The 15,030-nt window shown below is 33.3% G+C and overlaps 2 protein-coding genes and 1 pseudogene across 5 annotated transcripts; 1 reads left to right on the top strand and 2 right to left on the bottom strand.

The window, feature by feature from the left end:
* Window position 1: 1 nt before the first annotated feature.
* LOC111305009 (Vps51/Vps67 family (components of vesicular transport) protein) lies at window positions 2–7,368 on the bottom strand. Of its 3 annotated transcripts, none has more exons than XM_089749842.1 (20): window positions 6,986–7,368; window positions 6,645–6,784; window positions 6,329–6,383; window positions 6,107–6,239; window positions 5,724–5,822; window positions 5,516–5,593; window positions 5,357–5,434; window positions 4,863–5,018; window positions 4,109–4,209; window positions 3,935–4,002; window positions 3,404–3,477; window positions 3,200–3,266; window positions 2,581–2,696; window positions 1,946–2,212; window positions 1,699–1,815; window positions 1,356–1,427; window positions 1,202–1,252; window positions 831–1,061; window positions 570–746; window positions 2–468 (listed from the first exon to the last, which is right to left on the bottom strand). In XM_089749842.1, the coding sequence occupies exons 4-20, from the start codon at window positions 6,209–6,211 to the stop codon at window positions 349–351; spliced, it is 1,977 nt and encodes a 658-aa protein (XP_089605968.1). In that variant the 5' UTR covers window positions 6,212–6,239; window positions 6,329–6,383; window positions 6,645–6,784; window positions 6,986–7,368; the 3' UTR covers window positions 2–348. The 3 variants fall into 3 exon arrangements, with proteins under 3 accessions (XP_089605968.1, XP_022757892.2, XP_022757894.2); XM_022902157.2 differs by having other exon boundaries at window positions 6,107–6,214; XM_022902159.2 differs by lacking the exon at window positions 5,357–5,434 and having other exon boundaries at window positions 6,107–6,214.
* A 1,966-nt stretch (window positions 7,369–9,334) lies between these two features.
* Window positions 9,335–10,609, top strand: LOC111305007 (bZIP transcription factor 53 pseudogene; annotated as a pseudogene). The gene has a single exon (XR_016331214.1). The product of XR_016331214.1 is annotated as a bZIP transcription factor 53 pseudogene (transcript).
* A 2,076-nt stretch (window positions 10,610–12,685) lies between these two features.
* On the bottom strand, window positions 12,686–13,787 carry LOC111305008 (calvin cycle protein CP12-1, chloroplastic-like). The gene has a single exon (XM_022902155.2). It carries the CDS (start codon window positions 13,249–13,251, stop codon window positions 12,862–12,864), a length of 390 nt encoding a protein of 129 aa, XP_022757890.2. The 5' UTR covers window positions 13,252–13,787; the 3' UTR covers window positions 12,686–12,861.
* Between the last annotated feature and the right edge of the window lie 1,243 nt (window positions 13,788–15,030).

The following is a 15,030-nucleotide window of genomic DNA, read 5'->3' as shown; positions in this document are numbered from 1 at the left end:
ATAGATAAACGGAATTTTTGTAACATTTTCACCATTTCATGTAATAGTTTCCGGTCATTGTGACAGACAAGAAGCTGTTTAAGTGTTGGTCTTATACTGGATGTGACTCATTTAGAAATGACTTTTTATAACTTATATAATCAGAAACCCTCAGTTGAATCAGATCATCTGATTACATACGATATATGCCGAGATCTGAGCAGTAAAAATTGAGCTTGAATTACTCTTCAGGAATGGGTATGAACCTTTCGATCAATAAATCACATCAAAGTGAATGTGATGCTCAAGAAATTACAGTCCGAGAAACAAAGAATCAGGGCCAATCATACCAATTTCACTTTTCAAAATCTAGGGTGTAATTGGATTAGGTTCCTTCGATTTTACTAACTTGGCTTGTATAAGTCTGTCCAAAATTGGAGGCTCCAGAGGAATCGGGTCAAGACAACGCTCTGAAGCAGCAACAATCACCTACCAATCAGATATAACACACACATTCTCATTTTGGTTAAAGCGGAACAAAAATTAAATAAAAAGGAGCAATAAACATAATCAGGGAATTTTTCTATTACCTCGTCAAGTAAAAAGTCAATTGCCGCTTCATCTTCAACAGACTCCTTTAAAGGAGTCCTTAAGAACTGAATATCCAGCTGAATTTGCTGGAAACCACTTCGATTAAAGGTCTGGAGTCTGACAAATTCTTGCAAGCTTTTAAGGCAAAGTTTTACTGTAGTCGTTATTACTGACTCCTGCAATTGCAAGGAAATTCAGTTCATTTTGCTTCAATAGTCACTGGATATTTTTCCACTAGCACAAGCCTTCATAGCTCATACCTGTGTATGTTCAACTTTGGTAAAAATTTCAACTTTTTGCTTGAACAATTTTGCTAGGTGTGTTTCTAAGAGCTGGCTCCTGGCTCTCTGGGTATTTGACCTACTCATTTTATCATCTCGTAATGGGTTGCTACGTGATGAGGTGGTGCTTCCATTGCTGTCAGACCGCCGATGCTTACGCAAGTGCCCTTGAGGTAAAATCTGATTCACCTCACATCCTATTGCTTTCGACTAGTACAAAGAAATTTGAGGTTAAGAACATTGCATCTTAGAAGTTGTGCACAATCAGAATATGGCATATTGAACTATGCAGGAAAAAGAGTTAAAAATTATATTCTTGTCCAATCAGAAAAGTTCAAAGAGACACTAACCTCTTGAAGAAATAAATCAACAAACATATGAACTTCTCTCGGCTCCTTGTGCTGCAAATATTAAAAATCAGAAATTGTTGAAAAGTTGAATGATGAACTATTTCCATGATAGGAATTTCTTTCAAAAATGAGGATTATAGCACAGCATACTAACCTTGACCCAGTTTGGTGTTGTGAACCTCTTTCTTAGCAGAGTAGATACCTTCTGAGTTCTCATATTTATGTACTTCAAAATGGAACAAAATGAACTTATAATTAACAATGAGGTAACTGGACTTGCTTAAAATAAAAAGATATCTGAAATGGTCCATGCAATGCCAGAAAATAAAATCATCAAAATTAAACATGTGCTCCCTTGAGGCGGCAAATTGGCATGACATTAACATTCTCATGAATTTTCCAAACTGGTCAACTGAAACGGGATAGAACACATCCCATGGTTCAACATAAGTTCTAATTTCAGTAAAGTCAAAATGAAGAAAGGAATCAATTCCTACATGATGCAACAGCTTTTCACCAGCTGACCGAAATATTCGACATATCTCCCCAGGAACAAAAGCAGGCCCATTTTCATAGCCTCGAGCACCTCCACCAGAGAAGGAAGCAGCTATTTCCTGACAATAAAACAGGAAAATATGACTGAAGCCCAAGAGAGTAGGAAGAGTACTAGAATTATTCCATTTCACATTTTGAAATGGCTGTTAGCCGGTAACATAAAATTATTAGGTGAAGAGAGAAGGTTGCCTCAGTAATTCTTGGGATGGCAGTTTGTTCAATGAAGACAGAAAGTTGAGCCAGCACCAGGACGAGACCAGCAAGAACTTTTTCAACGTGTACTCCTTCTGTCAATCCGTGATCTTGACTCGATAAATTCTTTCTTCCAGAAAGCAAGAGAAAATGATCATCAAGAGCCCTGAAGAAGTCCTGAAATCCTTCTTGGACCCAATCAATTATGAAATCTCTCAGTTTAACTAGCAGCCCTAAGTCATCATCAAGAAGTTGGCGAAAATCCTACAGTAAGCAAATAGATTAAAAGAGAAGCTCAATAAGTAGGCTGCACATACATAAAAAATTCTTATGTAAAGAATAATGAAAATGTAAAAGGTACAAGTTCAAAAACAGAAAGTAAACAACAAAATAAATGGCAACACACATAACCCCCCGAAAAATGCAAAGCACCTCCTAATTGAGGCCATTAGGCCAAGTATTTCAAGCATCTACAAATTCATTTATATGCATCAAACAAGAGAGAAATATGCAGATGAGCAACATAAAAGCTGGACTTGCATTATTTACATAAAGAAGCATGTAAGGGATGCAAACTTTGAGTCGTTTCTGCATGCATAAAACATGAGTCTCTTCAGCATCTCATGAGTTACCAGTAAGACATCCATGCTGCCCTGAAGCACTGCTTTTTTGCTGGCCTCCAAAGCAACCTGCAAGGGGTGCTCCTCTGCTGCCTCTTTTGGTTTAACATTTACTTTCAGGAGGGCATCTGCAAATTGAGCAGAATGAACTCAAACTTCTAAAGTAATTTTCATTAGATAAAACTACATAAATAAATAAATAAATCAGGTTTATTCAAATTTCAAACCTTTAAAAGTTTATGTAGAAACTATGCCTAGGTATGGTTTAACACTTAGTGCACCTGTCATTTTTCATAAACAACTGCCAACTGAACATGCATTTGAAAGTATTAATGATGCAGCTATGGACATTAATTCTAGAACAGCCACAGTTGTGAGTGGCAGATAATAAATATGATTTTGCTTAAGCTGGGCCTCGGTTATTTACATTTTAGTTAGAATTCAAGTGAACCAGGACTCTTCAAATTTGGATAATAGGTTAATCAGATCTTTAGACCTCTATCATGAAATAGGTAAAAACAACAACCTGTCCATAGTTAGTAAATCTAAAATGCACTGTTATCTTTTGGGAGATTTGAAACTCCAAAAGAGTAAAAATAATTTTTCAGGAAAAAGCAATAATAAAAAGAACCTGATATGTCCTGCAGAAGATAGGTAAATGTTCTGGCAACATACAGTTTAACAGCATCTTTGGCAGCCTGAGACCACAGAGAATATCATTATATGAAGCTCCATCCCTCAATATGAAAACTAAGTATGTTTCTACTCAGACTAGAGGAGTAAATAATTCAATATAGATTAGAAAGAACAGTTTCAAATGAAATTCAAGAAAGACCTCCAGAGAAAAATCAGGTAGAACAGCCTCACATAACACTTCATCCATCAGAAGCACATCTGCCCATATAGTTCCTGCAATCGATTTGGCAAGTTACAAGAAAAGGTTAAATAAATTTAAGTTGCAAAATAAAAAGAAACAAATACTATAAAAAAGTATAAGCTGTAAGTAAAGTTATTTTATGAAAACAAAACTCAGAAAGAAATAAATTAGAATTCACACCATCATTAATAAACAGTAATGGTATCAAGAGCCCATCTTTCATGGGCATGAAAGAAGCTTCAGTTCTAGTTGAGGCATATGATCAACAAGCACTAACAAGCACTCTCTTGTCTCCATCAAGTATAATATGCTAAAGACATCTCCAAATGTCAAGGACAATAATAAATTATTTAACTTATGCAGACACTTTTAGAATGTGCAATGGTAAATAAAGATAGACTTTTTAAGTAGTTAACTTAAATATTTGGAGTAGCATTGCCAAAATCATGAAGGAGAAGAGGTGAGAAAAAGCAAATGCACACTACTTACGAAGAACACCCAGGAGATTGGCAGAAGAAATCCGTCTCTTTATATACTGCTTAGTCATTTCAAAGTGCCTAAACAAAAGTAAGCATGTGAGTAAAAGCTTTGCATGCTTTGTATTCTGAGAAGTGATAGAGTTAGAACGTCTAAAACAATGGGAGTTCTAATGAAGCTGCTCACTTGATGACCAAGTCTTCTGCAAGTGTAATCAGTTGCCTTTCTGAGTCAGGAAATATTACTCGATAAGCACGGATAGCCTCCGCAAATTCACGGACAGAAGCCTAATTTTAGATAATTGAAAACAACAGGTTCTTCATTAGTCTATCTAGATGGCACTTTTCATCCCTTCCCCACTTCCCCCAGCTTCCTTTTCTTTTTAGGGACTGATAGGGATGACTGATTTAACCACAATTAAAGAACCATAAACACAAAAAAAGAGTCCTGTATTCTAAACTAATAGGAGATAAATTTGGGAAAAGACATTATCTGGTCATTAATGAAGATATAAAACACAAATCGACAAGAATTCAATTACAAAGAAATTGTAAAAAATGTTTGGTTACTGGCCTACATATGTAATACCAAGCATATGTTGGATAGTGAAGAAATCCATTTAATATTTACCTTCATAGACAGCTAGAATTGCAATGCAATAGTAAAATATTTCATGCATCCCGCAGCATTATGCATCATCTTTAGCATTGAAGACAATGAATCTTGCAAACTAGATGGCATGACTTCCCCCAAAGCAAGACAGGAGTTTCACAAAAGAACTCGCATTATCAAAAATTAACTTAGTTCAGATAGCCAACCATTTTCTTTGCACAAAAACATTTTTCTTCCATCCTTTTTTCAATTCCTTTATCCAACCCAGTTCCCATCCGACAAATCATATATAGGAAATTACAAAAAATGCTACTTCATGCTCAGTTACCTCATGAGCTGTAGTAGGAATGGAGTCAGAAACCTTTCCCAGTTTAGAAGTATTGTTAGACTCCAACGAAACATTCTCAATTTCATCTGTTTTAAGCTGAAGGTCCCCAAGAGATTGCTCTAACTTTTCAAGTAGTTTTGCCTGTAAGCTATCCACCTGCCCAATTACAGATAATCTGTGTCATACACATGCATACACGTCAAACAGATATGTAACAAGTGACATCAAAAACTCTTTTAGAGAATAATATTAATATAAGTTTAATATATATGATTCACATTTTGAAGGCTGTCAGCAATCAGACGTTTCGAATATTTTAAGAAGACATGAGAGAGAGAGAGAGAGAGAGAGAGAGATGGTCAGATTATTTTTATCTTTCTGCCAATGCATTTTCATGCGGAGTAAATGGCATGCATGGTAATGTAGCATTTAAGCTCTACTGTAACTTTCACACAACCAGCTAGATGATCCAATCTGAAAGTTGCAGTTCAAACCGGAAAATCCAACTGCTTCAAAAGCACTACAGCTTCAGCTCTAGCTTGAATGGATTCAGAATCTGAGAATAGCTTTCCCTGAGAAGGAAATTTTCATAAAACATTGCAATTTTCTTTTATCTGCAAAAAATACCATATGCACATAAGACAAGAAGATACCTGCAAGTTTTTTACTATTATCGCAACCGCTTCTTCCGATGCTCGTTTACAGTCCTGGAATGACGAATCTCCATATACCTGGTAAGGAAAAGAATGGAGTGTGTTAAATCTTTTGAATAGAAAATTTTGGCATAAAATCAAAATTATGTCCTAACAACAGAATTACAATAGAAAATAGAAGAGAATGGACAAGGTAAGCAACGATGACCTTAAAAATTGGCATTGCTCCAGTGTAGAACTTGACTGCATCAGCGTATGCTTCTGACTTGATGCACCTTCCGAGTCTAGCAGGCAGATCATAAATGAACTGTTCTTTTCCACAAAAGACAACTTTTAAATAACTTACCAATGCATATATAAACAGGAAGTAATATAATACTTATCCTATCAGAAAAATTTCCAATAACTTCTAATTCTGAGCTGTAACATCTAAAAACCATAAATTTGCCACAGGCTTTACGATACATTATTTGATAAATATTACATTATACTCATAATTGTTACATCAGGTTAACATGCTTTCAATTCAATCCTAGGGCTGCCATCACATTACTCACAATTCACCACGAACATTTGATAGTTCTTTAATACCTGAACTTTACGCAGAAGATTACGTGTCCGGTGCAACTTCTCAATGTGTTCTCTCTTCTCAAAAAGAGAAGTGTTGACCCCATCACTTCTAGATTGCACTGACATTATCTGCAGTTATAAATGAAGAAAAAATCTGCTTTGCTGTAATCACCTTTCCTCATTTGTTCTTAATACATTTTTCAAAACTTCAACAAGAGCGACATGAAAAATATTCCAACACACCTTGTCAAGAAGCTGTTGCATATTTGCTTCCATGCCTATAATATTACTTTTCATCCTGTTAAAAGCGAAGCTTCAGTACTAACACATTAGGGTTCTTAAACAGCGCCTATCTAAGAACTTCAAAGATCCAATTAGTATTAATTGGTTAAACAAACAACAGTTACTACAACATCAAAAATCTTGCTGAAACAAAAGGAATAATAGAATTTCTACGGAAAGATATACTGTTGACAAACCCTATCCATTCTTCCCACATTAAAAGTATACTTGCAGTGGCAATTGTTAACTAACGATTCTAAGAATTGAAAGAAGTTACCGTTTAATTGCATCCGTGGCACTGATAAACTTGTTGTAGTTCTCGTAGACCAGCATTTGCAAGTCAGTATCGAGATTCTTGATTTCGGCCGCCATTTCAACGTGCCTCTGAAGAAGCGCTTCCAAATTCGACTTTTGTACCTACACATTTCAATCCAATCCATGCTTTAAAGGATCAAACCTTTCAATTTTGATTACAAATCCAACCTAACACAACAATAAATCATTAATCTAATCCAAACAACGAATTTCATTCAGAAGAGTTGATTTCTATAAATCTAGCTTAGAATTCAGTCAAATATTAATCGATGATTTAGATCAAAAGAATTAGGAGAAGCGTACAAGGAGGTTCATGTACTGATCGGGATCGAAAGAGGAGGTGTTGATGGCATCTAAGATGCCGTACTTTGAAGGAGCGTTAGGAGTCGAAGACGGATCTGGAGAGTAGAAGCTCGATAGTAGATCTCTCATTCTCTTCGCCTTGTCGTCCAAAGGAACATCGTCTGTCCCCATTTTCTGCTCTTTCTACAATTGGTTTGTTCCTCTGCGAATTAGAAAGAGATAGGTTTTGTTTTAGATCGGGATTTGGTGAGGAGCGGGTTAAATTTTTGCAGGCAAGGGAAACAAACTACAGAAAGAGGAGGAGGGAGAGACTGAATCGAACGATGGAGTTTGGCAGTGAACGAGAAACCAGCGTGGATTGCTTTTTGACGTTTTCGGTGCTCTTTTCTTTACAACCCGAAAACGGCTATTTGTCGAAGAGGACCAAAACATTCCCAAATTATGGAAGGACCAAGATGGATATTCAATTTTTACATTTTTTTTTTTATTAATTCTCCTTAATTCGGTTACATATCCCTTCAAATTTATAATATTTGATTTTTTTTTCATGATAAATAAAAAGGATTATAATCAAACTCATAATTAAATATTATATTTATATAATTAATTATAATTTAATTAAATGATTAAATTCACACAATAAAATTAAAATTTAAAATCTTAAGATTTTAAGACCTTTTCTTTACTACTAAATTAATACATCATTGACAACTCTTTTAATAATTATGGGTTGGCTACTTTCAACACAATGTATCTAATGTTGGCTTGTAACGTTAGGTTTGCTATGGAAAAAAAATAGATAAAAAGGAAACCAATGAGGAAAAAAAAATGAAGATGAAAAGTTTTTTTTTTTTTTGTATGGTATGAAAGATAAAATTGATACAATAATTGATAATTAGTTTAATATTAGTTTTTAGTGAAAATATTATTTAATTTAATATAATAAATTTATTAAAAAAATCCTAGAGATAGCCTTTAAAAAATATTTTACTTTAATTCAAAGGATTATAACAACAATAAAAAAGTATCTTGAGTAAAAATTAAAAAGCTATGCTGTCAATTTTTATTCTTACGCACCAAAGACTGACAGGTGTCTTGCCTACAAAGGAATAAAGATCTTATCATAAGAATGCGGATAATGTGACAACTGCCATCCACCTCACCAAAATTTAAGAAAAAAAAAATCTGGAGTACCTGCTGCCGTTTAAGCTCTTATTAATTTGGAAATTTTTGTTAGCGCCTCAATGGCTTTACCTAGCAACAATACACTTAAATTTTTAATAAAACTATTATATAAGTAAAAGTAATAAAAAAATAAAAAATACATGATTCATGATTTATATTTATAAAAATGAAAAACGTCACGTTATTTATATTATGGTGTATATGAAAAATTACATAAAATTTTATGTAAATGGTGTGAATAATACAAAAAATTATTAAAAATTACAAATGATTACAATTGATTCTAAATATATTTTTTAATTAAATTGTGGATTGCGCTTTACTTCAATATTTTTTTTAATTAAATCCAAATAATCAAATTATTAAAAAATATAAATAATTTATTACATTGAATATTTGATTTTAATAGATTCATTAATGATTCTAATAATAAATAGTTGATATCTTTTAACTTGATTATTTGTAATATTTTAAACGAAATACATTAAAAATTAAAATTATCAATAATTTATTTTTTAATGCATTTAGTAACCTATGATCATTTAATAAAATCCTTGTAACAAAATATCATTAAATAATGTAAGGATTTATAGTTGATATATTATTAGTGTATATATTTTATATATTGTCAATAAATTAGATATTATTTCATTAATAAAATAAATCAAATAATATTATTTATTTAATAAATAAATTTAAATTTTATATATTTATTTTAAAAAATTAATATTTATTTATAAATAAAATGATATTATTTAATTTATTAATAGTATATAAAATTTATATATTAATAATATATTAAATATAAAACTCTTAGGGTAAAGAGTTACTTTTCAATAAGTGAATCACACTTTTTTTTTCAATTTTTTGTCTTCCTTTTAATCAAATATAATGCAAATCCACGACCTTTTTTTTTAATGAAACAACAAAGAATAAACTCAAAGAAAAATAATTTGTGGTTTTTTTCTCTATATTAGATAGAGGCGAAAATGGAAAAAGAAAAGAATCCGTTTGGTATTGTCCAAAAAAGACTGCAAGGAATGCTTTGAATGTATAGCTGGCGTCACTCTGCACGCCAGCAGTGACACCGACTCCACTTCTTATTTCCAAAGTTAACCAGTGAAAAACCTTAAATACCCCTCAACTCGATTATTATTTTAGCCGATATCCTAACCAAACAACCAATGGAACCCTTCCTCCTTTGCCTATAAAACCCCACTTTTCCTACTGCCGTAACCTTCTTTGGTTTCGCTTTTGGTCGTTCGCGTTTCGTGTACTCTCTGTTTCTCTTCGCGTTTCTTTTTCTTCAACCAGCTAAGTATTCTTAATTTTCTTCTTTCTCTTTCTTTCTTCTTCGAATCATCGCTCTTTGTATTTCCTTCTTTTATGGGTAGATCTGGTTAAGATCTAGGGTTTTTTAGGGTTCTTCTTTGTTACTTTTCGACTGTTTTGCTCATGTCGGATCTGCGGATAGGAAGTCAGGTACTTGTAAAACCATTCTAATGATCTTAGATTCTCTATGAGCTACGCCATTCTCATGCGTCGAATCCGTATTCTGCACTCGTTCTCGGTCGTCTTCCTTTACTGGTTCTACGTTTTCTCACGAATTAGCCCCCTCTTTGTTCATTAACTCCTTAACCAGATCTAACCCCTAGTTTAATTCTCTGACTATTGAAAATCCCTGATCCCTAATTTTCATTCAATTTGTTAATATATATATATTATATTCCTGAATAAAAAAAAATCCCCTAAGATGGCTTCTGTGCGAAGGCCAGCGAGCTCCTCCGATTCCGATCCGCGATATGCAAGCATCGACGAGAGGAAAAGGAAGAGAATGTTTTCAAACCGTGAGTCCGCAAGGCGGTCACGTATGAAGAAGCAGAAGCAGCTCGAAGACTTGGTTAACGAAGAGAGCACATTGCAGAAAGAGAATAGCCAGCTCTCTGAAAGGATCAACGTCACCACCCAACACTACATCCAGATGGAATCTGCCAACAACGTGTTAAGAGCCCAAGCAATGGAGTTGACTGAGAGATTGCGGTACCTGAACTCGGTGCTGCACATCGTGGAAGAAGTCAGCGGGTATGCTGTTGATATCCCGGAGATTCCGGATCCTCAGATGGAGCCGTGGCAGCTCACCTGTCCGATACAGCCAATTATGGCATTGGCTGATATGTTCGAGTGTTGATGGATATACTCTTCTTCCTTGTTGGGCAAATGTCGGTCCTTTGTTGGAGTCAATTTGTGTTCGGAGTCGTTCGTTAATCTTATCTTTCTCCTGTTTTTCTTTGTTTCTGTTCCTGTTAGGTAATATAAAAACTAGGTTTGTGTGCAGTCTGTTGAACGGGGATTTTGGTGTTTTCGGTTTTGGGTACTTTTGGATTTTTATTGTTATGTGAAAAGTTAGTTTCCAATGCAATGGTTGCTTTTTATTGTCAATTTCTTTGTGATTACCTGTTGATTTGGATGCATGAACAGGGTCTTTAACTAAAATGTTGTTATAGAGTGTGATAAAGGTGTATTTTAGGGTTTGGTGGAACAAGCCTAGAAGGGGAACTTATTGTTTGAGATTTTAGTTTATCCAATGCTTTGGTTACTTAAGAAGAAAAAAAAGGTGAAAAAGGTTTTATAACTTTGTTTTTGTTAGTAGTAGATGGAAAGGTGTTCCCTTTCTTCCTATTCGCATTTGTAGCATAGAGCCATGGACTGCATTATGCCAACACTTTTGATGATAGCAAAGTGGTAATTTTGTTTTGATAAGCTATGTTGAGAGTTTTGGTTTGGAGTTTTGGATTATTTAGGTATTGGAAACTATTTAGAACTTTAGTTTCCATTTTCACTTTGAATTTGATTCCGTAATGGAAATTGTATAAGATTGTCTTTTTCTTTCATGTGCGCCTTGCTTCTGCACATGCATGTGATTCTTCAATGTCGATAATGGACTCCTCGACATGTCTTGCTTATCGATTAATTCATGGAGTATGCCTTTAGCAAGAGTCATTTAAAGTCTATGTGTCTTAAGCATTTAACATGATGGGCAGATCCGCTGGGGACTTTCTTTTTTGAATATTGTGAATGCTGTAAACAAAAATCTCCCGTAAGTACAAGCCTATTTGTGGTGATGGAGGTTCGTTTTTTTCAATCAACCATTAGGTCTTTGAAGCTTTTGAACTGATTTAAGATATTTCAGAAATATAAATAAAAGGTTGATGGTAAAGGAAGATTCCAGGTGGTCGGGATCCTTCACCAAACAGGAGGATACAATTGTCATGGTGTAGTTTCTGTTTTTTACTTTTTTCAGGTCATGGTCTGGTTTCAAGTTTCAACTGTGTAGGCTTTTGTTGGATTGCGGATGAGGATGGACCTGTTCAATTTCAACCTTAGTTCACCGAAATTGAAATTTGTGTCGATGAAGCACACGAATCACGTTTCATTAATTCATGATATTTTTATATTGGCAATTTCAATAAATGCACGCTTAGATGCATTAATTATATACACAAGGCAACCTTAATTAATTAATTCGCATAGTTGTCCTATAACTTTTTTCATCGTCGTTCTGTTTCGATGTCTGCCGACATTTTTACTAGCCGACGCACCGCGCTAAGTTGGATTCATAATTCATATTCAATATTTAAATTTCTGCAATGCAGACGATTTGGCCAACGCACAATATACTTGAATCTTGCCTTTGCTTGGCCGGTTAACTTTATAGTTCTCGTCCATTCATTATGTCTGAATTAAATAAGAAACTTATTCGTTGCAGCTTTATAAAAATCAAACGTACTTATCGGGAGGTTAGCTCAAAGATTCCCGTGTAATAATGCAAGCTTCTTTAATTACCTCCATTTGTATGCTATAATATAAATTATAAGGGGCATTCATGGAACAGACGAAACCCAAATATAATTTTATTATACCGATCTTTTTCATTGAAAAATAATAATAATACGTAAAAAGATTACGATGGTGATTTATTTTTGGTGCGAATTGTGCTAGTGATTGTGATGATTAATTTTTAATAATAATAATACGTAAAAAGATTATGATGGTGATTTATTTTTGGTGCAGATTGTGCTACTGATTGTGATGATTAATTTTTCTCCCCATCCCCGTCACAGTTATTGAGCCAGGACCCCACCTGAATCATAGTTGCATCGTCTTTGTTTCATGATACATTAAGAACAAAGATGAAAAATATAAATAATAGTATCTGATTCATTTTTCAAATGATTTTACGCACGTCTTCCTAGGGACTAGAGTTACTAAAACTTGAATATTCCAACAGGGAAATTCTGAAATAATTTACCAAGCTTTAAATTTTTGATAAATCACAAAAGCACGAGGATAAAGGTATAGAAGAAAATATCCATGGGTTGGCGTCATTTTGTGTCTGCTGACGAAATATGCTGGTGAATAAATTGGATCCTATCCGAAGAACACAAAAAATTATAATCTTTCCTTTTATCAATCTCATTTATGATTTATTAATTCACCTTAAATATGTCGGAAAAGTTCATTTAAAACGCTTTAAATAACCAAATTATCTTTTTCCAAAGAGTATGGTACAGGATTACATCATTACAACGACTAAACCACCAATAACATCTTCAGTTTCACATAATATAACGTCTAAAACCTCCCACCATTTTCATCATCTAAGGAAAAATCTAATAAATTAAGAAGCCATTTTAATTATCATAGGTGCGGCACTCCTCTGCCTCCGGGTTGTCTTTGCAGTAATTCTCCAAAGGATCGTTTTCTTTCTTCCTGTCCCTGGCGTGGCCGGCGGCTGCACTAATCTCTTCCACCTCGTCCCAGGCCGCCGCGCACTCTCCACTTGCTGGGTCATCCGAGCACGCCTCCTGTGCTTCCTTGATGCTCTTTTCCACCTTCTCCGATATGCTATCAGGGGCAGCTCTCACGGGTCTGATTACCTGCATCCTCCTAGACCCCAATTGAGAGAGCCTTTTCCATGGCTGGTTAACGTATGGGACCTTGACGGGGCTACCCTTTGTGGAGTCTGGTACGTTGGCCACGACTCTTGGGGTTACGAGGTTAAGACTAGACAGGGTTGCCATGGTTGCTTGTTGGTGGTCGCTGTTCCCGTTTTCGAACAAGAGTGAAACCGTGTGTAATGTTTTCTAGAGATGAAACGGTAACAATGAAGATTATTAATTGGGAAGTCCAATGGTTGGTGAACACAAATTTCTTATCATCTAGGAACCAATAAGAAAATTCCACGTTGGAGAAAAGTGCAGATATTTCACGGGAATATCTACATCTTGAGCATTTATTAACCACTCCTTGGAATGTCAGAGGTCTGGGTGTTCCACAACGACTACTCTAATGATTTTCTTTTTCATGTTATCAACATTACGATATTTTATGATAAATAATGCCGTAACACGAGTTTTTTGTTTTTTAGAAAGGATAAAAGATTAAAAATATCCATTAGAAACGTAGAGGATTGAAACATCTATGAGAAGCGTGACAACCATAAATAACATCTCAACCAAGAAAAAATTCAATGATCTGAGACAGTGATGTGATAAATATTTTCTTTTTTTTGTCATTATATTGATCGATCATTGTAGAACCCATTATCAATAAATACCAACAGGCAACGAGGATTAAAAAATTTTCTTCGGTCATTTCACAAATTTACATAAAATTTTATTATAACTTATACGAATTTGCTCTCACAATAATACACCAATAAAAATTATAAAAATTAATAATTAAAATAATTATCTTTGATTTATTATTTATAATATTAATTATAATATCCTTTAATTTAAAAATTATTCTTTTTATTTTTAATTCAAAACAAAATTATAAATACTTGAGGAAAAAACCACGCCAAGTAAGGAAAGCACTCATGATAAAGATAAAAAAAAAAAAAAAACCATCAAGCAACAGGGATTAAAAGAATCCTCGCTCATTTACATAAAATTTTGTTTTTAAATTTTATTATAATTCATACGAATTTTAATGCTTTTCATTTAAAATTTTAAGATAAAACATGAAAATAAGTAGGTGCATTATTTGAGTGTAATATATTAATATATGTAACATTGATTATAATTATCAACAAATAATTAATTTAATTGATTAAAATTTATAATTTTTAATAAAAATATTTTAAGTTTAAGTTGAGTTCGAATTTTATCAATGATCATTTATTGAAATTATCTAAAATATATAATTTATAATTATTTATTTTAAACTATTAAATATGATACATTTTAATTTAACTTAAAAAATCGAACAATTTATTTATTTTAAATTTTTTATATAAAAAAATAATACTATCTATAATTTTAACGTTACGAACTATTTAATTAAAATAACTTAGTCAATATATTTTAGATGCAGATTAAATCATTACAATTAATTAGTCAATAAATTAATTTCATTAATATCTAGTATTATAGCTAGTTAATAAAACATTTATACAACTAAATGTTAATAGATGTACTTAAATCACTAGTATATATGATTACTAATATTACATATAAAGGGAAATCCAATTATTTGATCCATAATTTTTTAGCCGATGATTTAATAAGGCAATAAAAAAGGGTTTACTATTGTTGAAGCGTACAATATTTCACTTCTAGTAGCAGGTAAGAAACTTTCCGACCGAAGAGCTAAGAAATTGAAGAGGAAAAGAAAGAGATTAATATTTATGGTAACAACATATATATATATATATATTATGTTTTATCAATCAAATGAGGCAGCTGCAAGCTCTGTAGTTTATCTTCAGCACTTGTGACCTCTATATATTTGATTTCAGCATCTTTGTTCTCATCAACTATTTTAGGTGTCGAGTTTGTTGATTTAGTCGTACAAAT

This window comes from Durio zibethinus, chromosome 21 (assembly GCF_047325235.1).
Source record: "Durio zibethinus cultivar Kanyao isolate XHJ-2024 chromosome 21, ASM4732523v1, whole genome shotgun sequence".
Lineage (NCBI taxonomy): Eukaryota > Viridiplantae > Streptophyta > Magnoliopsida > Malvales > Malvaceae > Durio > Durio zibethinus.
This window is presented reverse-complemented; position numbering and strand designations above follow the sequence as displayed.